This window comes from Macrosteles quadrilineatus, unplaced genomic scaffold (assembly GCF_028750875.1).
Source record: "Macrosteles quadrilineatus isolate MER2022 unplaced genomic scaffold, UCM_ALF_1.0 Scaffold_5__1_contigs__length_97177068, whole genome shotgun sequence".
Taxonomy (NCBI): Eukaryota; Metazoa; Arthropoda; class Insecta; order Hemiptera; family Cicadellidae; genus Macrosteles; species Macrosteles quadrilineatus.
Window position 1 is genome coordinate 72,439,541 of NW_026542598.1, and position 24,589 is coordinate 72,464,129.

The following is a 24,589-nucleotide window of genomic DNA, read 5'->3' on the forward strand; positions in this document are numbered from 1 at the left end:
AAGTGTTTCTCAGATTGGATTGAGATGGAAAAAGTTTTATACAAAAGTGGCCAGTGGATGAATAGTTTAGTGATATGTTAAATAAATGTACACATCATTTCTTTAGTTCTGTTAATTTTAATCGGGATTAAAACATAACGTACTAATTTCTTACTGGTGTCAAGTATGGGTATTTATTGTATGGTAATTTCAGCGAGCAAAATAGGAAATTGTACTTGATTTTGGGATATTTTGGATGTGTTTCCAGCCGGCTAGCGTCTTAAAATTACACCTCGGTATTAGATTGGTGGGATCGGACCCAGACAGATACACACAATTTTTTAAAGTATTTAAGCAGATTTTTGTGTTTGGAGTTTCTCTCTTTCAAAAATGAATCTGGTGTAGATACAAATGTGTTTGACAGTTTTAAAAATCTTGTGTAATGCTTGGTCACCGGGTATTGTACATACTCAAAGCAGTATCTGATGATTTCATATGTCGAATTCCCTGTGTAAAGATCCACCACATAGTACTCTACCTACACATGATCTAAGATACCCGGCCATTATGCACTCTGTATCATAATAATGTGTATTGTATCATGTAATTTATTTACACAAGGTGCATTGGTCCTATGTTGAATTCATAGTGTGAAGCTCAGCCACCAATACCCCATGTCAATTTCATTTTGTAAAGCTCGGCCACCATGTACTGTGTGGTAGTGACCCGGTCAGTTCAAGGGCCTGACGTGTCCCCTGAGACTAAACACACGAACCTCTACCTCAACATGACTGACAAATAACCCTCCCTACTCAGGCCACTTTACCCGTCACACCAGTCATTGCTGCACCAATCAGCTGATTGACTCGGTCAAGTCAATGCACTTCCACGTTGTTACTTGTTTACTGCAGTGAACATTAAGTAAAATAAACGGTATCAGCAATTACAGTAAAAAAGTGCTATTAATACTTATTTAATACGCAAGCAAGTTTTTTGTGACAATTACTCCTCCGAAACTACTGAACCGATTGACATGTTTTTGGTGTCATTCGAAAGAGCGTAACGTGAAGTTGTGCAGGAAACATTCTTTTTAGGTAAATAATTAGAGAGTGAGTCCCTGGGGCCCTTTAAAGTTTCGTATTTCTCCATAAGATTAACATGGGAAACAAATATTGTTTTGAAACTCCAGCTGTTGTCAGAAATTAAATATTACATTTGCTTTGACATTTAAATGTAAACAACCAACTGTCAAATGCCTGAAGAAGAACCCATGTTGTTAATTGTAAACAGTCAATGTGTAAATTATCTATGTTGTATTAAAAAATGTGTATAGTTTTGGATGTTGGTTGTGGTTAATGATATAAGTTATTAATTATTGAATTTTTATTTTAAGGATTTGGCATATGAGTATGTCTATGACAAATAACTCCATTTCAGAGTTCTGCCAGTTTTTGCCAACTCTGTTCTGTAGAGTTTAAAGTAGCCTACACCCTCACCTACATATTGGCTAAATAACTTAGGTAGGCCTACAATACATTATAAAAGCTGACAGCCTTTTTACTTTGACTTAAATTGTAAGCTTACCTTTTCCCGTCCATGGACAGTTTGGTAGTTAAATATTAACCCTTTAAACTGGAATAGGACTGTTATGTAAATTGTGAGTATTTTTATCAGTTAATAATCTTTTAGTTGACTCTTTTAAAATCATCGGAAATTATGACTGTTATTAGTTTTCAAACAAGTCATTTGTTTATTTGTAACTCCTCAACTCATGTACACATACTTTCTCCCATTAGCTTGTCAATGACCCTTATCATAAGTGGTGGGAATAATTAAAAGTTATGATATTTAATGGAGAAAATCACAAAAGTTTCAATAAATTTTAAACCTTAAATTTTACAGTGAGAGGATTCTATTATCATGTTAAGAGTTGTAAGAACAATAAAATACTAAATTTTAGTCAAAATTAGTTGAGTGTTTTTTAATCTGATTTTCTGTTATTTTATAGGGGTTTTATGGGGAAATCACATAAATTACAATACATTTTGGACAGCAATTTTACCAGCAATGGGGTTGTACCGTATTGTTTAGAGTTAAAGGGAATATAACATAATAAATTTTAATCAAAATCGCTCAGTCCTTTTGTGTAAAAATTAGATTTACCATTGTTTTATGGGATTTCAAACCACCATTAAAAATTACAATTTCAAAAATAACAAAAATTGCCTGGAGATGCTATGGATTAGTACCAAATTTCATCAAAATTGTACCACATGTGTAGTCTGTAGCTATGTACACATCCACACACGCACACACAGACATCACTAAAACCACCACCTAAAACTCAAACTCGAAAATGTTGACGAAAACAATAATTCGTCTTTATTCTATGTATAGGGGGAGAAAGTAAAAATAATGGTGAAGAAACCCTAAAATTGGATACACTTTCCATTAGTAACTCTATTTTTTTACACGAGCCAAGGCATTTATTTTAACAAAAAAGTCAATTTTTAAATGTTTGCAACAGTCAAGATATATTACGTACCTACATAATTTTACTTAACATGATATTACATATATTAGGATATAGAATGCACTGAATATCATCATTAGACATAGTCATTAGACATGTTTAAGCTATTTCGTTTAGACTTCATCAAACGAACAAGATCCTGCTTTAAAGATTCCCCTTGGTAAACACACTAAAACACTGTAAAACACTACCTCTTTATATATTTTCCAAAATTAAATATATCTATAACTTTTGAGAAAAACTGGCACATTACTAATGAAGAACAGTACCACAATTTGTGAACAAAAGTTCTTTAGTTAATGTGTTGCGGAGTGAATTTCAGGGAAAAATTAATAAGGTAACTTGAGAGATGTTTAAGAGTTAAGGAGAGGGAGGAGGTTAAGAGGGAGTTTAGAGTCTCTTTATGATTGTCGATCTTATCTTATTAAGATCCCAAGCCCTATTAGTCGAATATTTGTATATTTAATATTCAAACAAAATAAATTTGCAATGTTAAACTAAGTAATACAGTATCAGGTTATTACATATTTTCTTTAAATTCATATTTTAAAAATATTAAAAAAGTGTAAAGTGTTGTTGGGATCCATTATTATAGAACCAAATTTGACGATCAAGAGTAAATTTTATCTTTTGTAAATAAACAGCTTTCTAATTTATCTAAAATATAAAAATATAAAACCTACAAAAGTTGGACTAGAGTTCTATAATAACTTGGAGTTTAATTTATCTTCGTGGCCCAAGGTGTTTGTAAAGTATATTTCAATGATATTTACATCAAATTAGTTGAGTATTTTTATTGGTACTGTACAAACATACAGAACAATAATAACTGCTTATCATTTACCAAAATTAAATTAAAAGTTAGCTCATTTAAGATTTGTTAAAAAAATGCAATTCCAGTTAAAGAAAATATATAATAAATACTCTTTATAAAGGTGTGTATATATTAGAGAGGTTCTTTCCCTGACTGTGCAAACTCAACATTTTTAGAATTATTATAATGAAATTGGAGAAACTGGAACATTTTTATTATAAAAACTTTCAACGCTTTAATTTTAAATAACTAAACCCAACAAAGTGGAAATGACACACGATATAAGTGTTAATTATATTTTTATTATGATGAATGGTATGGTTTAATATTTTTTAAACGAAATGGTTATAATCTGAAAATAAATTTTAGTTAAATGGAAAGATTTGTGAGCTGTAACTAATGAGATTTATTGTCAAAGCCAGACGTTCAGTTCATGTTACCTCCAACATTTTACATCTCGAGATTAAATTATGTTTTAATAGTGTACCGAAATGGTAGTATTTCAGGTTTTGGTTAGTAAATTGTTAAAATCAACAATAATGAGACAGTTTCTATATGCTTATTTTAGTTGATCAAATATATTAAATTTTCAATATTTATGTGTTTTGTGGTAAAATAATACAAAAAAGATCTTGTTCAAAATACTAAACGCTGCCAAACAGATAATTTTTTTAACCAAAGAAGAATCAATTCCTTACACTAGTTTAGACAAATCTTTTTGTAAAAAGTCCTTTAAAAAAAACTTTTAATATTAACAATACAGCAGTAATTACCGTCGGTTCAACGACCTTACACACACCCTGAAGTAGAACATTTACCTTGCAGTTTTCGTTACCTCTCTCGTCTGATCTTTTAAGCCTCATCTCTTTACTAACTCACTTCAGAGGTGTTTTTCATTGTTCGAATATGAGCTTTTCTAGAAACTTTGATAAGGAATTTCATTAGTGTCTGAAGCTCCTCGCAAGTCAATTACTTTGATTTTTATAGCTGCAGACAAATATAGCTCCTTGCAAATTAATCTAACCTTGTATTTTTATCAAAGCTGTGTACCTTTTCGTCATCAGAAGACGCATGAATAATTTGACTTATTTTTGACTTCGAGCAATAATGAAATTAAAATGTTTAGTAATTTCAGTTACCTTTTTTGGAAGAATAAAGTTTAAATTTCATGAACATTTTCTAAGATTTTCGAGGTACAAGGTATGTTTGATAATATTGTAGACCTTTTTTATGTCAATATTACTAAAACATAAAGGTTTCAACAGGTTATTTTAAATAGTAGGTAATTTCATATGGAAGTCAACCCCTAAAATGTGAACGAGATCAATATGTTTTAATATTTCCCTCTAAAAGCTATTGGTAACATATTTTTGATAAAGAGTCGTGTTTATAAGAAAGGATTGCTTACTTCTAAATTATTGTTCCATTATGAACTTTTCAAAGTACTATGTCACTTGCTAGACTCAAAAAGTGCAGTTAAGTTAAATATAAAAGTCGACAATTAAATTGTCATTCATAAAGCTTCTCTTCTGTAACCATTTGTCAAAGAAATCTAATAATTTCTCCAATCTCCGTTGTCTTCCTTTTTAAATTAGTGTCTATTGATACTTGAACTGAGTCAAGGTGCTGCAGAATTTGATTTGAATGAACGCATAAAATATTCTATGCAATCATTTTCAAGCTTTAATCCAGCTATTGGTATCATAATACTCACAATATTTTATTCCCTAGTTTGTTTAAAAATTCATTCTGTAACGTTTTATGTAACAGGCTGAAGTAATACCTGTGTTAGATTCTACGTTAGATTGAATGTTTTAATTTTAGTTGTAAAAACAAAATACACCATATAATATAGATTTATAATCCTTATAGATCGGATTAAGACTATTTAAGGCTAGATGGTTCCGGTTTGGTACAAGGAGTTTTGTCGATTACGCGATTTTTGTTTGTTGACATTTAACCAACTTAAACAGTTTAAACTGACGTAGTAATACTTTTGTAAACAATTACTTGCCCTTTAGTGCTACAGTATAACTAAAGAATAAATACCGATTTTACAATGAGATGAGAATATACTTTTAAAATTCAAAGTCAATGCATACACCACAGCCTGACTATTCTACACATTTTATTATAGAGATGTACTAAAGATTATCTCAGGCAGTAAAAAGTCCCCAGGATCTAAAAAAGCAACCCAAATGTGTTTGGGCTGTTTTCTTACAAAAAAAAACAAAAAAAAACAACTACGCAACTTTGAAACACAAATAAGAAAATATAGAAGTACTATGCGTGTTGTTTGTAATTGGTTCAAATTTAAAGAGCTTAAAAGCTTTATCCAACTAAAGACAAAATACTGACAGTGATGTGATGTTCGAGGCACGAGTTCTGTGCAGGTCTGTAATGGGGCGACGCTAAGAAGTCATTTGTTTCCTCTTTACTCTTGTCTAATTAAATCGGCTCGTAAGCACAAACGTTTCTGGAATAGAAAGCTTGACAAAACAGAGAAGACCTATGTAGGTTTTTATCAATCATTTCTTGTATAAAGCCTACATTATTTTGCATGTGAAACGCAAAAACACATTTCCTTTTCTCAAATAAAAAACAGTTTTTTTGTTTAAAATTAATTTTAGTTTGAAAAATGTATTGCAAACATTTTCCATCATGATTAATAAAAACTAGTTGTATAAAATGAGGTATCGAGATCTGGAATCTTCTTCCGTCGCTAGAAGAAGTAGTTACTTTTTTTCCGTGCTAGGAGAGGTAGGTTTACTAGGATGACATGGAAAAACACAAAGGCGTTTATTTATTTACCATACGGTATTAAAAACCATAACTGTGATGACATGCTACATAACAGTTTGAATGTAAGAAAATATATGGGGTAACACTTACAATATAACAAGAGTGAAAACTCAATTAGTGTCATTCGTCATGGCAGTCGAAAAATGTGTGAATTAAAGTTGATTCTGTTGTTAGATTTAACTAAGTTTTCTGTGTTCTTAATCTTCACCAGTTGATAGACTTGATTGAAGCAAAGTTAGTTAGTATTTTGACTTGGAACTTTTTTGTCAAAGGCGGCAGAGAGTGGGAACCTCGAAGACTTCAACAGGTTGTTCCTGGCTGAACCGTCCCGGTTGGGAGTCCGGGACTCGAAGGGAAGAGCTGCAGCTCACCAGGCAGCGGCTCGGAACAAACTCAACATCCTGCAGTTCATCTTGAGCCATGGCGGGGGTAGGTACAATTGATACAGATCGTTGCATCGACTACTTCCAGGGAACTTTACCAATAGTGATCACACTATTTAGTGGTGTAGTCCTACATTTTTCAATGTATAAATACTTTTAGGGGAAACAATTAAAGAAAAACAATTTTATTGAAATCCTAGAGCCCCTGATTTGATATTACAGTACTAATTTAGTCTAGTTATACTTCATCTCATGCCCCTATATAAACAAAATTCACTATGGTGAGTGGGAATCATTATATTAACACACCACACAATATTGCAAGAAGAAAATAAATGCGTTATTTTTAACCACTGTAAATTTAATAACATGTTAAAATTATTCTGAACATTTCAGTTTAATGAAAGCATCTTGGTATTAAGAAGAGGTTATATTTAAAATTGAAACACCTTTATTGCTTTTCTAATAATTTAATATAAATATTTTCATTGCACTTATTTTTAATCTTGTGAGATCTGCGATGTTTAATAACTTCAAATACTCGTAAACCTGAAATAGGTACTCGTCTGTTCACCTTTATTAATTTCAAAACTAATAATGCAAGTCTAAGTGAACTTAATTTGTTCCTTGTAATATTACAAGCTGTATTGGAAGTAGAACACAACCTTTTGAATTGGGGCGACAATACACTTTAATTTACTCCATTAATGGAGATACAGCAAAGGGTGTTGTAAAAGAAAATATTGTTTAAAGAATATTTTTTTAACTTTTCTATCATTCATAATTTTGATTAAGCATACTATAAGTCTGGGTCTCCATGTTTATTAAATAAATTGCATGTATTGTGTTTTTTGTAAAAAATGCATACATGTTTTATTACATTTTTAGATATGAATATCCAAGACCATGCTGGAAACACACCTTTGCACATTGCCGTTGAGCAGGAGTCCTTGGAAGTCGTTGACTTTTTGCTGCAAATGTAAGTGCAATAAAGTAATTACAAAAATTTAATTTAAGATTAGAGATATTTTACTTATAAATAATTTTTTATCGATATTCTCGATAAAATATTTCTATATTGTACGTTCACTGTTCAACACAAAACAAAATAACACATGACTATTTTGAGATTCAAAAGTATGGTAGATATACTGTGTATGCATATGTTCTTTGGCACATCTGGTGTATGCATATGGTGTATGACATCTGTACTGTACTCCTAATTAAACAATGTTCTTATCTTACTATGGGGTATGGGGCCATTTATTTTGTGTAGTTGTTATTTAAAATACTGATGTTATATTAATAGATTAATCATTCGAAAGAAAATAGCTAATTACTTTAGGAAATTAAAGAGTAATCCTTGGGAAACAACTCATTATAGAAAAAGTGGGATTATAATTTGTTTTAACATATTGATGGAATGATTTCTTTTTGTAATGAATTATTATATGTTTATTTCATCCTATTACTTTTATGTATTTTTTTAAACTTCAAACAAATTAAGAATTAATATGAATGTTTACGCACTAATATAATCCTATCAAAATTATTCCCCAGTTATATTATAAACAACTTTTAAGAATACTTGATGAAATTTTTTCATAAAATCAAAGGCAAATACTGTATTGTAAAAACAATATTGTTTGTCAACTGTTTGGCGGAAGAGTCAACACTTGGAGATGAGAATTCATTGAGGACAGACCAACAACACAAACACTGATTTACATCTCCGATTGCAGCTTAACAACATCTCCTCCCATCCTGAACATGAATGGTTGTGGATGAGGGAAACACTATCGTTCATTGGATTGTAAATTTGAGTTTAAAGAACAGTTTTAAGATCTTGTAAAAACAGTGATCATTAGGATTTTGGAAAGTACCTAATACTGAACAAAATCAACATATCAAATCTAGATCCATTGTTTCAAAAAAGTGAAAAAAGTTATGTGAAATAACAATTACCGCATAAAAGGGGACCCATGCATAAATTACTCAATTTAATGAGTTCAAAGCTTGTTATTCCAAAACTTGACTAAGAAGGATTGGTGAATAAAACTACTAACTTACAATAAATCTGCTGATTTTAGATCTACACTATAAAGAGTGATTTGCCTACCTCCAATCAGGTCACAGTTTTCAAAAAAATTATCTATTCAAAATACATTTTCATAAACGGTTTAGTCTCACTTGTTTACAATCTCACTTGGTTAAACATTGAACTGAAGGATCGACTGTTGAATAACAATTCACATTTAAACTGTTATAAAGAAAGTTGGTCAGTACTGTATCTCCGGATCTTTGAAAATGATTATGTTTATTTATCTTTAGAAATAAATAGACCTAAGGGGGGCAAAACCCTAAATGAAATTACCTTTTTAATTACCACTTGCGTGTGTGCTAGATCATAAACTTTAAAATGAATCCTCAATTATAAAATGTTGTTTTTTGTTCTACTATCCCAACAACAAACGTTACATAATTTATTATGTTACATTACAATTACTCTTTTATCAAGCAAAAAACTACTCGGAATTATAGGATGATTCTCTATTGACTAAATCTGCTTGAGTACCTACTTTAAACTGTAATCAATGCTCTGTCATAGTGGGATAACGACCTTAGGGGAAAATTTTATTTATCAGCAATATGAACAGGTCACCGAGAATAGGTGACATAACAATTCAATTTAACTCCTTGTAACTAAATTTACCACATTATTGCCATGGCAGGGGTGTGGACACTGGTATCCTCAACCAGAAGATGCAGGCGCCGCTACATCTGGCTACTGAGCTCAACAAGGCTACGGTACTGGAGGTGATGGCTAAATACAAACACCTGATAGACACCAACCAAGGTGGCGAGCACGGCCGTACTGCACTGCACATCGCAGCAATATATGACCACGACGAGTGTGCCAGGCTACTGGTGAGTCAAGTCATTCATTCATAGTTTTACTTCACATATACAGCAATGAAAGAGATAGTTTATTTTTGTGTAAGTTCAAGTTGTAAGACCATTATAATTTCTGCATCAACGACCATTCAATCTAATTTAATTGTTTACCAATTCAGATCACAAAGCTGGGAGCCTGTCCACGTAGACCTTGCAACAACGGCTATTACCCTATACACGAGGCAGCTAAGAACGCCTCCTCACACACTATGGAGGTGTTCCTGCAACTGAGCGAGACTATAGGATGTACTCGGCAGGAGATGATAGCATTCTATGATGCGGAGGGGAACGTACCTCTTCACTCCGCTGTTCACAGTGGTGACTTCAAGGTTGATAGTTGGTTTCTTTTTGCTTGTTATTAAAATTTGAATTGCCAGGACCTTAAGTTAGCTGGTACTTTTCATTTCCATTCAATTACCTCTGCTTATTTAAAATAGTCCTAGAGTACAACAAAAAGAAGAAATATTGACTTGGATACTGAGGTAAAGTCAATGAACGATCCTCAGAGTGTACCACAATCTAAAATTATACATGATACCTTAGATTTGAAAATGAGATAGTTGATATGACATAACACATGTTAGTTTACTGTAAGTTTGTCTTTCCAGTTTTTCTTAGTTAAAAGGTTAATGTACACAAAAGAAATCGGTAATCGACTAATTGATACTCTGTTGGTGACTGATTCTAACTACGTGCATTTCGACTCTGAAACTGGTGTCAGCTTGGGCTGGAACACCTGGTTTCATTAAGAGTCAAAAGCGATATGCATGATCTAGGAAAAACCTATAATTTTATCATGAACCAATTACAAAAAAAAGCATCAAGAGTTCTAAATTAAAGCTCTAAGGTATAATCCTATAATGTAATGAATAAGTTTGCAATGTAGCGTAATTTCTCACATAACAAAATAAAAAATATGCATGCAAATGCAAACCCATTTTACCTGCTGTAACATTCTTTCAATTTATTTTCCCAAAGGCAGTGGAGCTGTGCCTCAAGTCGGGAGCGAAGATCTCTACCCAGCAGCACGACATGTCCACACCCGTACATCTAGCGTGTGCCCAGGGTGCTATAGACATTGTCAAGCTCATGTTCAGCCTACAGCCGCTGGAAAAGGGGTTGTCTCTTGCCTCATGTGACATACAGAAAATGACTCCCCTGCACTGCGCCGCCATGTTCGATAGGATGGAAATAGTGCAGTATTTGGTCCAGGAGGTATGCGATGGTTATTGACTGGATGAATGGGTGAATGGTTGAGATTGATGAGATTGATTAAATGAATGAGTGTGTTTTGCTAGACTAGTGGTTAGCTTCTTGGACTTCAGCGTAGAGGGACAGGCTCAGTCCTGGCATATCCATAAGACTTTAGGAGGGGTTGGGGGCCGCTTTTCCTTCAAAAGCATTTGTGATTCCCTCATTATTCTATTGGCGTTTATTCTAATTGAGCAACTCTGGATTAGATTAATAAAGGAAACACTGTTTTTCATTTCATGGAAAAAATACAAAAATGTTTTCTTGTGATGTACTATTATGTCTGACTTTTGTTTACACTATTACTGTCAGATTTTGTGTTTATGAAGACTGTGTGTGTAATGTTTTTGTCCAGTTAGAAGTGATTGTAAACATTTGCATGTTGTAGGATAGCTGTGTTAGTTCTTCAAATTTGGTAGATAGAGAACAATAAACAACGGTTAACTTTTTATTAATTCAGCAATACAATCTAAATTTGTTGACAGATAAAACGTTGCCCACAGAAAGTATCTTATACTCTATAAGAATAAATTGATACTTTAAGCTTTAAAGATTCTTCTACTCCCAAATCCAGGGAGCAGATATCAATCCTCTTGACAAGGAGCGCCGATCGCCTCTTTTGCTGTCTGCCTCTCGTGGTGGCTGGCGCACAGTGCTCACACTCATCAGGCTTGGCGCCGACATCCACCTTAAAGACTCCAACCATCGTAATGTCCTGCATCTGGTTGTCATGAACGGCGGACGGCTGGAGGAGTTTGCTCAAGAAGTCATCAAGGTATTGTAATTGGTTGTCTCTTATAGATTGAGCCAAGGCTCTGGTCATCAAGAAGGTTTCTCCCTATTCTCCTATCCTTCCACAGTTGTTTCCTTTTCCTCCTCCATTGTTCTTCTCATTACTTTTCTCCTCATACATACTTGTTCTGTCTCTTCCTCTTGGTCTTCTTATATTTATGTTTTAATAAGGTTTTACCTATTCTCCACTTACAGTTCAATATCCCATTGGTGTATGATCTTCCGAATTTCTTAGGCACAGTCCAAGCAGGCGCTACAACAGCTGCTGAATGAGAAGGACAACACGGGCTGCTCGCCGCTGCACTACGCGAGTCGTGAGGGTCACATACGCAGTCTGGAGAACCTTATCCGACTTGGAGCTTGCATCAACCTCAAGAACAACAACAATGAGAGTCCTCTACACTTTGCCGCAAGGTAATTTCAGTACTGATATTGTTTGGAACACAACTTCTATCATTCTCTTAACTCCCGTATATTATGAGTGCCAAAATCTAAATTTAAGGCTTTTAGTAGACTCATTCAGTATATAAATGAAAGGAAATTGCCGATATGAGCTGCTAGTCACAAAGAATCCACTCAACACGTCAACTTCTACCCGGTCCGTCCAACCCAAAGTTTAGATGGCCTGCCAAACCACACATTCTGCCACAAGGTGAACTTCTTTCTCGTGAGTTGCTCAACAGGCCTTAGCAAAGCAGGATAAGGATTTAAATTCTCAATCTAAGGTGTTGTTTTCTGGATGGAGATACAAAACATCTTGGATGCTAAACCATTAATCAGAAATAATTATCTAACACACTCACAACACTGATTAACTCAAATACTAATCATAGTAGACTACTGTAGATAACTTGACTGCCAGGTTGCAGCAATCAACCGACAAACTTTCAGCCATTCTTTTTGAGTTTGTATGGATAGTAAGTGGAAGTTTGGTGGAAGTTAAAGAGTTAACTTGATCAAGATATTTGATTTAAAGTGATTTGTTGGATTTATTTTCAAGTTTGTCAGATAATATGTCATTATGGTTATTTGTATTCATTCATCCACCAGTTTTAATTCTCGGTGAAAATTCCACTTACTTGTAAGTTACATAAATGTGATATTCATAATCTTGGTCAGTTCTTGAAATTTTTACTTTTTTCTACCATTATCCTCCAATTACAATCCATCTCTATATTAATGAGCTGTGCATTTTGTTCTACAGGTATGGTCGTTATAACACTGTCAAGCAGCTGCTGGATTCAGAGAAAGGTTCTTTCATAATCAATGAGACTGATGGAGAAGGACTAACCCCACTTCATATTGCTTCTCAACAAGGTATAAATATTAGGTTTATAGGTTTTTATTCCTTTTGAAAGTTAAAATTTTTTTTGCAATTTATTTATTATTCAACATATTAAATGATTACATAAACTGTTATCCTTTACATTCCGCTGCCATATACCTTGTTGCATATTAGCAATGATTATGGATAAGGCTTGACATTCCATTCTCATATTTTGAGCTGTAGCCAGAAATTTAATGCAAATGAAAAAATTAATTTGAGACACCGACAGAGTGTATTGATGTTAATTTACTGATTTTCGTCAGATACATTATACATCTGATCTTTAGTAGCTTAGCCAAACTAAAAAGAAAACCTATGATGGTAGTAACTGACTCTCCAGCTGTGTTTGATTTTGGCTACAGCTTGTGATAGAGTGTATACCCCACTATCCAAACATCAATGCTCTTAACTGAGTCTCTTTGACAGGTCACACGAAGGTGGTACAGCTGCTGCTGAACAGAGGAGCGTTGCTACACAGAGACCACAATGGGCGCAACCCCCTCCACCTGGCGGCCATGAGCGGCTACACCCAGACTATGGAACTGCTGCAGTCCGTCCACTCCCATCTACTGGATCAGGTTGACAAAGATGGGGTAAGAGTATGGTTAGAAGACATTTTGTGTTGCTATTGTGATTTTCAAGTATCATATAAAGACTAAACGTTTCTATGGTCATTCTCAATAAAACCATGTGACTCCCAGTTGCAGGTTGCTATCTTCAGACTAGTAAAAGCTCTATTACTAACTGAAAATGGCCATCTGCAACAATGTCAAAACATTAGTATGTTTTGTTTTTATGAGATATGGTTTTACCTTTTCATATAAAGACTTAGATTTTGCTTGAACAATATATAGATCAAGGATGCTTTAATGTAGTTGAAGAATAGAAGAGGAACAAGCTTTGGACAGAATGAAATCTTCAAAGTGAAGGTGATTGACATATTGGAATTCCCCAAATTTCTGTCGTGATGAACACAGAAATTTGGAAAAAAATAAAAAGCCTGATTTGAATGTCACTAGTGAAGAGTACTTGAATACAGATTTTAAAAAGTCTGTAACTGTTTTGTACAGAACACTGCTCTACACCTGGCTACGATGGAGAACAAACCCAACTCCATATCTCTGCTGCTCTCCATGAATTGTAAACTCCTCTACAACTCCATAGACCTGAGTGCCATTGATTACGCCATCTACTACAAGTTCCCTGAAGCTGCTCTGGCTATGGTGACTCATGACTCCAGGTAAATTAAGGCAGAATTGGCCTTATTTTTGGTGAGCTTTACTAGGACATTTGTTCAGATTTTTTGTTATACCTGATGAAAATAGAAAAACAGAAAATGCCATATGAAAATGCTATGACAGTAACTGTCCTGCTTACAGAAATGTATAATGTGAGTAGATCGTTGACAGCAATCTAAAAGTTTATGTTTAAGTTGTACAATGTAAACATTCTAACGTAGTATATAACTTAAGAGCAGTTTTGAAAACATTTTATAAACGAGGTTGGCTGAAAGAAGACTGCTGTTTTAGTTTGTTTTCAATTTCTGTCTTTGTATATATTGATTTTAACATTCTGTTGCACAGAGCTCAGGAGGTTATGTCGCTAAGGTCAGACAAACACCCATGTGTCACTCTAGCCCTCATAGCCTCAATGCCTCGAGTCTTCGAGTCAGTTCAGGACAAATGTATCACTAAAGCCAACTGCAAAAAGGACTCAAAGTCTTTCTATGTAAGTTTTATATCTATTAAACAGTGAAATGTTATAATTCTGAAATCAATAATATGAGTAGACTAGCTGAGGTATTTTATATGGACAATTTTTAGCAGAAATTATTGTTGGGCAACTTTTTATTCTACATTAAAACCTTAATATATTTGTTGCTTTCTAGCTTAAGGAGAAAATTCACTTCAAATAACATTTCTGACAGCCTTGTGTTAAAGTTGTTTAAAGTTTTTGAGTGATATTAATAAAATTTTCAGTTATGAAGTAATAAAACTGCAAGTAGAATAGACTGACTAAACTAATTTAATAATACAGTGAAACTCTTCACGTGTATATTTTATGCTGAACATGATTTTACACAAAGAGTGTAAATCAAAATTACTCTTTTACCAGACAGTAATGACCTTTTATTTCAATGAATAATTTAGTAACTATTTATAAAAAAAATCGTTACTGCAAACTAGAACTTCATGGTGTTTCCTCTAAATTAACCTCCAAACCAAGAAGAAAAAGTTTCTAAGATAACAATCATAAAGTTTCAGGTTATCATAGTATGTTAAGAACCATTTCAAACAAATGTTAATAAATGTGTGTTAGAGATTACAAACTGTTGGAGATTACAGAGGTTTTTTTTAAATACCTCTGCTAATTAAAGTATGAGAAGTAAGGTAGGGGACTGTACATAGTTTATCTTATGATGCTTTGTGTTTTACATTACCTTGACGCACAAATAAACCTTTCAATCTGTAAATTTTACAATACTTTACAAAACAAAATTTTTCTCAGTACTCAATCCAACAATCAAAAGCCTCATGTGATGATTTCACACAAATTTATATTTGTTTTACCACGCCATCAATATATGCATACAGATAAAAAACAATAACACTATATTGTAAGGTTTATTTGCTCTTCTTTTCTTGTAAATAGTATGTTTTCTTTTATTGTACATAATAGTTTTTACTCTTTGTGTTTGCTTTGTAATAACAATCACCCTATCAGTGCTATTGGACAATATATAATTGGAACAATACCCAGTAAACTACCGTACGCAATATATTGTATACATAATTATAACTCAAATAATCAAGAAGGCATTTAACAAACATCTAATCGGTGTAATAAACTACTTATATAATGAACCGTGTGCAGTTGCTATGAAACTTGTAACGTAGCAAACCTGCCGACTATGCGAATTTCCATCGGCCTGAATTGTTTTTTTAATTAAATCTATTAACACGTTCGCTACTGAGCGTCGCATATATGCGACGCCGCGGTCATTGCCACAGACCGAGGTATACATTTGAATCTTACACATAGACCGACTGTCACTTGGATAACAGTACACACAGACCACGGGCAAAAACCTGTAAAACAGCGATCATTTACATTGTAATACGCTACAATGGTGTTTGTAAATAAAATATTCTAGTTTATTTGTATTTTTTATAACCTTTTGTAATGTCGCATATTTGCGACGCCCGGTCTACAGCGAAGACAATAATGAAAATTATCATAGTTTTCTTGAAATAGACTAAACGTCGCATATATGCGACAGTTCATTTTTTTGTGTTTTAAGGTGAAAGTAAGTAAAGAAATAAACAGATTATTCAAGAACAGTTTATAACTGAACAAATATAAAAGCTACATAGGATAATGCAGCATACATACTGCATACATACATACAGTGATGCAGAAAAGTAAAGACCAGCTTTTCCAACTATTATATGACGTCACCAATCATCATATCCACAGACCAAGTGACGCAGTTGTGCGTCAGACATCTCTGTAGACCACTGCAGGGAATTCAGTGCCTTCAAATAGACCACTACAAAGATATAAGCATTTTAATAACATTAGAACCCCGACGCAAATATGCGTCGGCAGTCTATTTTAATGTGAGCAGTCCATGGGTGGAAACCGGCCGTCGCATATGTGCGTCGCTGGTCCATGTGAATGGAAAATTTCGTACTATTGCAGTAGCGAACGTGTTAAAATAACATTAGGTTTAACGAGTACCTAGGTTTGCTGCTACATAGAAACTAATAAAGTGTGTTTTTTGGTAAAATATTAATACCTTAGTATAAAATAAATTAATTTACCAAGTTTGACCAAAATAATATATCTATAAACGAGCAAACTACAACATTTTACAATATTCTCCATAAGAATAACATAGAGATTTTAAATTTAAATTTGTTTGAATTTTCTCGGTTACCAATAGGTTTACAAAAACACTTTGACATACCGGTACTAAACTATTTGTATTTTTAAGCTCTTTAAAAAGGTCTAGAGAGATATTGGTAAATTTTGTGTTTTGAGGGTCAATTCGTTTCGGGGTCCGCTCCTTTTGCTGGAATTCACCACTCAAACTAACAAGTCCCAGAACCAACTATTTGAATTTTTTTCCAATTCAATTTTTGAACAAACAACCTACCCTACTTCACAGTCCATAGCACTGGAAGGGAACACGATGACACAGACTTCCATCAAATGCTGAGCACCTTACACTTTTCTACAGATCAAATACAGCTTCTCGTGTCTGCAGTGTCCCCGGGAGTACGCTCAGATGGACCAGAAGACGGGCGAAGCGCTCACTATATCTAAGCCTATCCCTCTACCAGCTTTGAATGTGAGTGTACATATAGTGTAAATGCTCTTAGACAAAGGATGGCGCATGAAGACGTAGGCCTACCTGTCCGGAGCAAGCATGTTGGGTACGTCTTTGTTTTTTGCGTAGGTTTTTTCTTTGGTTTTTGTGTGTCCTAGTTTTTTGTGTAGTGATTTGTGGCTTGTTTGCTTCTGTGGATGTCTTATTGAACTTTTTTATGGTAGGTTTAGATTCATAGAATGTAGAATGGTAGTCAAATTTTACCTTACGTTTGCTAAAAAAACTGTATATTAATTTTGTGAGATTCTTGCAAAAACACATCTTGAATTAGTATGCACTTACTAGAAATCTTGATTGTTATAGTTAGAGTTTTTAGCGGTAAGTTCAACCAACATAACACTTTTTTATTTTCTAAATATTATGGGAAGTTACTGATGAATTGGGTCAGCAATTAAAATATTTTATGTCTGTTTCAAATTCGTCTACGTTGTTAAGTTTTTGAAAACGAAAAAATCATGTTCATGGATGGTTTATAATGTCCATACTACTAATATCTCTAATACTTTTGTAATCTTTTAAATGAATAAAAAGAATATTAAGAAAGTCTAGAGATGATTAATTCTTGATGGAAACAGTTTTAAGTCAAAATATTTTTTTCAACGGTTTTCCATTTAAATTTTGCCATTTACTAATACTTTGGATATTTGATCATTGAATTTGTTAGTGTGTCTATAGTCTATGTTTCTTCAAACTCAATGGTCACATTAGCATGCTTGACAATTAAAAAAAGTAGAATATTTTGTTCTTAATACAGTTAAATTAATATTTGACCAGATAATATTCCTTCCTACTGGGCTCTTACATGTTGTTTGTTTGTATGTATACGTTTGTATTTTCCCTCATGTACTATCCATTGACTTCTTTATCTCTTAGTTTTAAGTTTTTCCCTCTGTATCCCATCCAGTCCTGCGTGCATTTGACATCCGTTTGACATGTTGGAACTGGTTGCATGGCTTTGCTGTTGGACTTTACAGATCAAATATTCGTTTGACCACTACCAGCCGTCGCCAGCCAAGTTGGCGTCCCAGCGCAAGGCTCTCAACAACATAAAGTGGCGGCCAGACCCTCTGGAGGTGGTGAATGTAAGTAGTATGTACCGTAGTTAACACCACAATCACTGACCCAGGAAACTGCAGTAGATGTAGCAAGAAGAACATATGATACCTTTGACTATTGATAAATGTAGACCATTCAGCATTGAATAAAAATTAACACGGTTCAACAGACAAAGTCCGTTTATTTATGTCAAATTCCAACACCTTGCAACAAAGCCAAACTGAAAATACTTCTTGATTTTAATTTTAACTATATTGTCATTTAATGTCATGTCATATAATATATCATATCACAGCAATACAAATTATCGGGGAAGTAGAATTTTGGACTGTAGCATAGCTCTGTAATTTGATTTGAACCAGTTATAGTGCACATAGAGGGGATGTCTACTTCAGTATGTAAAAGTCAATAACAGAAATTACCTCTCTGTACAAGCAGGAAACCACAGTAGATGTAGCAGGATGAATAGAACAAGACCAAGTGGTTCTGATGGTTGCAAAGGAAAGAAGGATAAATGTAATCTGTTGTAATACAAGAAACAATTGGAACATGGCCAAAGATTATATGATAAAATTAAATGAAATTGAATAAATTTGTATGATTATGCAATGTGGAAAAAGCTCCTGCATGCACCCTTTTTACTTTTTAAAGGTCAAGTGCCCGCTTCAGGGTTAATCTTTTTTGGCATTGTTGATCCATGTAAAAACTTATCGCTTATCCTATAATTCAAATTTTTATACAGTATTGCAAAAAGGATTACTTTTTAATTTTCTTTTAAGGTTGAAGGATAGATTGGTGAGTCAGTAGCTTAACACACTGTGAAAACAAGGTAGTCATGTCTAGGGTTTGAGTCCCAGTGCCTTCAATTAAAGATTGTCGGTACAGTTGATTGTAAAACTGTACCAGCTCACCCTCTGCTTTGCTTGATATTTCAATGCACTGGCCTCCAAGACTTCAAGACCTTGTAGATGGGCAGTTGCATATACCACCAACCTTAGCACCTCGTCATTATATGATTTTGATAAATGATGTCTAAGATATTAACACGTGCCTTTTGACCTTTTTTGAGGGTTAATTAAGATGTGAAGAGAAAAAATGCACTTTTATTTCCCTTTTATAGATACTAGTGGGAAAAGGCTCTTACCCCGTATTAAGCTCTTCTAGTGACATCAAACACTTTATGGATTTGACTTAAGGGAAGTATTGGATGAAATTAAATGAAAAAAAAAGTTTTTAAACTTTCATAAGAATCAATTAATAAAAGATTGTTTGAATTTTTTTGCAGTACCTAATTAAAACTGAAAACAATAATATTTGTTGTAAGCGTTCCTTCTAATTAAAACAAACCTGTTATTTGAATAAGTTATGAATACCGTATATCACATAAAGGAACAGGATATTTATGTATTGTATGCATCAAAGATGTTTTTGACACATAATTCACATTTCAACACAGGCTATGGTGACTCACGGACGTGTAGAACTTTTGGCTCACCCACTCAGCCAGAAATATCTGCAGATGAAGTGGAACTCTTATGGCAAATACTTCCACATCGCATACCTAGTCTTCTACCTGATCTTCCTTTGCTTTGTCACGACGTATTCTTCTTTACTGATGGACTCTTCTAAAGTATCCGTCAAAAATATGACCACCAGTATTACCATGGATGAAGTAAGTATGAATTTGAGAAATTAATTATGTTTTATAAGTTTGATTATAAAAAAAATATGTTTGATGTTTTTGAAGTAAACAATATTTAACAATTAGTTTGCTATTGCAATGATAATATTACATTGTACTTCTTTCATTAATATTCCTTGTTTCGTACAGGATGGTGATGAGCTGGTAAGGACTCCAGTGATGTATTTGTGTTCCTGCATGATCATCATGTACATCGGTCTGAACATGTTGAGAGAAGGACTGCAACTCTACCAACAGAGGTATCAGAATGATGTTCATGACTTCCTAAGTACACAATTTTCTTTATTGAAATAAGAAGTAATCAGGCTTTGCCATAACAAGGCTTTTTGTCAACTAGCTGTTCAGTAGGTTTATCTAGATAATAATCTCAAAGTCCAAAAACTCCCTCAGTCAACAGCATAGATTATTTTCTTCCCCCAGATGGCAGTACCTGCTGGACCCCACTAACCTGGTGTCCTGGATGCTCTATGTCAGTACCATCATCATGATCCTCCCTGTCTACCACGGCATCATCTCAGAGTTGACAGTGTCCTGTGCGTCCATCACGGTGTTTCTTAGCTGGTTCACACTACTCCTTAACCTGCAGAGGTGAGTGAGTTCTATCTGGATTGTTTGAATCAAATAGAGATTTTGGGCCAGAATGTCTGTAAATTAATCCTCATCTTGTAGTCTATCAGACAATTTACATTTGTAAATAACATTGAATACAACAAACGTGTTTACCCAAATATCTATCACTTGTTGACCAGATGCTGGTTACACACGAGATGGAATGCAAGTCCCGATCCTCTTTGTATTCTAAAAGCTCTTTTAACCGAACATCATTTGAAACTTTTAATATACCATATCAATAATCACATCATGCTCCAAAGATATTTTAACATTTGCTGTAACACAGATGGAATTTTGGTACTAACCAACTAAGTACTACCCGGTAGTCGTTTTGTTTCAGATTGTTTGTTGGGCCTTGAGTTTGATTGGTGGTTGGGTGTATAAACAATAAGGGACATTTGAAAAATATCCAATGTCAAGATTAGTCAACCCAGAGGAATATTATAAAAGTAAAGTCTTAGTTCTGAAAACCAGAACATTAAAAGCTTGATTTAACAATTTCTTTGGAAACTGTATGGGAATTGGGTATAATAATTACCTTGCCGATAACTATGGGATGTAAAAAATACTTTTCCCATTGACAAAAAACAAAACAAAAGATATGAATTGACAAAATCTTTCAGTAAATCAGCCATAAACATTTCTCAGAACCAGAGGGAGCTGATTGTTGTGTAATCTCCTCAAATTGTTGACTACGTTGGCCAGAAATTGTCAATATCGAATAAATTCTTAATTTGATAAGATTGCTTCAAAGTTTTGTATTATGCATTGGTATTAAAAATGACTACACAAAGTAAGAGTTATTAAAAAATATTGGTTTATCGGCTCAGTATGACAAGAAACCCATTAAAAAAACCAATCTGATGAAAAAATATCCATGCTTCTGCAGATTTGTTTGAAATTGAGATTGAAATATTGCATTAAATTTCTTTGCAGGTTTGACATGGTTGGCATTTACATTGTAATGTTCCTGGAGATTCTTCAGACCCTGATCAAAGTGCTGGTAGTCTTCTCTATACTGATCATAGCATTTGGGTTGGCCTTCTACATCCTACTCTCAAGGGTAAGCAATTGCCTTAGTTCTCAAAGTTTTAGTTTTAGGACTAAAGCTCCCACCTATTCCTGAATAGTTATGGTGCAAACAGTGACAGCTGTAGATATCTTTTCTAAATTGCTTCAAGTAGCCTCATTCGTCAATTGAATATTACAAGAATATTGTTAATGAGACATCCGAGGATGAAAGAACAACCAGGAGGTTGCTTTCATAAGTCAATGATAGTAGTTAAGAGAAATCATTAGTTTCAATGTTAGTCCATGCTAGTATCTAAAACACCAGCTTTCTTTTTATAGATGGTAAAGCAGCCAGCAATAATCCTCCTATCTTGGGTTGGCAGGGCAAATTGATTCATTAATTCTTTACTCTTAATCCGTTGACAACTCTAATCCAAGTTAATTTAGCTTTGCTAACAAATCACCTCACACTGATAAGTTGAAGCTCCATTAGATACAAATACATCTCATTCATTATAAGCATTTCTGTGTAAAATTTAAACATTTTTCTAAATTCTTAATTCAAATTTAATTGCAGGGAGACCACTTAAGCTTCAAGACAGTTCCAATGTCGTTGGTGAGAACATTCTCCATGATGCTGGGAGAGATTGATTTCCTCGGAACATATGTTCAACCGTTTTATATTCCGGAGGAGGAAAAGCGAACACTTCCATTCCCTGTTCCGTCGTTCCTGATTCTAGCTTTGTTCATGGTGTTCATGCCGATCCTCCTGATGAACCTACTTATCGGTTTGGCTGTTGGAGACATCGAGTCTGTCAGGAGAAACGCACAACTCAAGCGATTGGCTATGCAGGTATGATTGATGTATTTGATTGATTAGTATTATCTTATGTATATACAGGTGAACCTCTATAAGACGAATTTCAAGGGGTAGGGAAAAAATTCGTACTATCAAGGTATTCTTAATAAAGAGGTTCGTTTTAACGAGGTTTAATGCTGCCGTTATTCGTCTTATAGAGTTTTCTCCTCTGCACAGTGGGATGGGTGGGGGTTTCATGTTGAGACAAGCTTCTGTTTGTTTTGAAAAATTTGTACTATGGAGGTTAAGATTCGTCTTGTAGAGGTTTTGTGCTAAGAGTATTCGTTGCATAGAGGTTAATCAGTCCAGCTTATGTCACGAACAAAGTTGTCTTATGGAGGTTTTTAGCATAATTACTACGTTGTAAAGAGGTATTTTTAGCATTGGCTTTTATGAAAGTTTCAAGGGGATTTTAAACATTTTGTCTTATCGAGGAATTTGTTTTACCGAGGTCCGACTGTAATATTTAAAATAAAGATTTTTACTATCTGTGTGGCACTATATAATCTGTGTGTGTATCTGCTTGTTCGTTGTGATTGCAAACCCTAGAGAACTAAAGTAGACTAAAATGTTACTTTGTTCAGGTAGCTGATGAGGATGGAAGAGGTTTACTAGCTCAGCCAGGAGACTAGAAACCCCTAAATAATAGATCATAGCTTGTTTGGGCCTCCACATTAACTATGCATTATTTGAAAACAGCATCACCATTAATTTACAATTTTTCTGTAATTTAACATTGTTTTAACTTCTCTTTTCTATAACATATATTTTCTTCCATCTTTGCAGGTGGTCCTCCACACGGAGTTGGAGCGCAAACTGCCTCAAGTACTCCTGGAGAAGGTGGACAAGATGGAGTTGATAGAATATCCCAACGACAAGACCAAGCTGGGCTTCTTTGACCAGATGCTGAGGAAATGGCTTTGCAATCCGTTTTCTGATGACGGTAAATGCATGTTGTTTGATAATAAACCTAGCTGCAATATTTTGTATATGATGGTACCTAGGAATATTTATCATTTATTTTTTTTATTTAATAAATTAACTGGCATAACCTGCTGTATAGTCAATTGCAACTGGACTTGGTAATTTAGTGGTACCAATCTTTGGCTGATTAGATAACCCAACCATGACTCACTAAGAGCCCAAGCCAATGGGCTTGGTCAATTCGGCCTCCTGAATTGCCAATGTGACTTATATAAAAATGTACTCCATCACTACCGGTACCTATTTTATAAGAGCCTCAGGCAGTTAAAAAACACTGCTTTATTTATGAGATTATGAAATATTCCAGGTCTGGAAATGGTGTTGGAGAACAATGAAGACTTGATGAGTGAAGAACTGGACAAGATGAAGTCAAAGCTGAAGAATATCTCAAAACATCTAGAAACTCAACAGCAACTTTTACGACTGATTGTGCAGGTACTGTGTAGCAAAAGTGAAAAATACACAGTTGATTTACTTACAGTAAAAGATTTTAAGGTGATTAGATTGTTTCTGGAATGCATTAAGACTTTAAAATAATATAGAAATATTGTTTACTGATGTGTACAGTCATAAAACATTTAAAAGAGACCAACTTCAACTGACAAATGAATTATAAATTCAAAGAAATAATGCATGTTAAATAAATGTATACATTTTCCATTTTCTTATTTTATTTGCTCCCAGTATTTGTTAAACTCACTGTTACAAACAAGTACATACTTCTTCCACTTGAATCTAAATTCTGATGCAAACTTGATTCAAGCCTTCCTTAAAAAATGGTTTTGCTCTTTAAATTTGCTATCTGCTGAGATATTCACATCAAGTATCCACATCAAGGCCCTACAACTTTCATATGCCACTACATTCATCGTTTTGACTTTTTATCTTACAGAAAATGGAGATTAAAACAGAGGCGGATGAGCTAGACGAAGGAGTGTCGCCCAAAGAGCTTGCTCCGATGCCGGGTGTCGGGTCTAAGTGGACGAGTCCTCGGGTGAGGCACAAACTGCGTACTGCACTCAGCTTCTCCAAGGCGCAACCACCCAAGTAGACGCCTCCGTACAACACTCGACCCGTGCCACTCTTACATCCCAGGGCGATACAGCAGTCCTGTTGAAACTCGACTTGTCCAAGGG

At 34.2% G+C, this 24,589-nt stretch overlaps 1 protein-coding gene across 1 annotated transcript in view; it reads left to right on the forward strand.

Annotated features, from left to right (window-relative positions):
* The window catches only part of LOC128994067 (transient receptor potential cation channel subfamily A member 1-like), a 40,158-nt gene extending 15,569 nt beyond the window's left edge, over positions 1-24,589 (forward strand). Inside the window, 21 exon segments of the mRNA XM_054418296.1 lie at positions 6,401-6,557; positions 7,400-7,490; positions 9,244-9,563; positions 9,566-9,795; positions 10,445-10,681; positions 11,292-11,492; positions 11,745-11,923; positions 12,714-12,826; positions 13,263-13,429; positions 13,907-14,076; positions 14,420-14,564; positions 17,080-17,190; positions 18,204-18,311; positions 19,742-19,957; positions 20,117-20,226; positions 20,408-20,575; positions 21,536-21,662; positions 22,188-22,463; positions 23,256-23,412; positions 23,761-23,888; positions 24,346-24,589. Of these exon segments, the coding sequence (XP_054274271.1) occupies positions 6,401-6,557; positions 7,400-7,490; positions 9,244-9,563; positions 9,566-9,795; positions 10,445-10,681; positions 11,292-11,492; positions 11,745-11,923; positions 12,714-12,826; positions 13,263-13,429; positions 13,907-14,076; positions 14,420-14,564; positions 17,080-17,190; positions 18,204-18,311; positions 19,742-19,957; positions 20,117-20,226; positions 20,408-20,575; positions 21,536-21,662; positions 22,188-22,463; positions 23,256-23,412; positions 23,761-23,888; positions 24,346-24,504 (3,570 nt within the window). The 3' untranslated portion in view covers positions 24,505-24,589.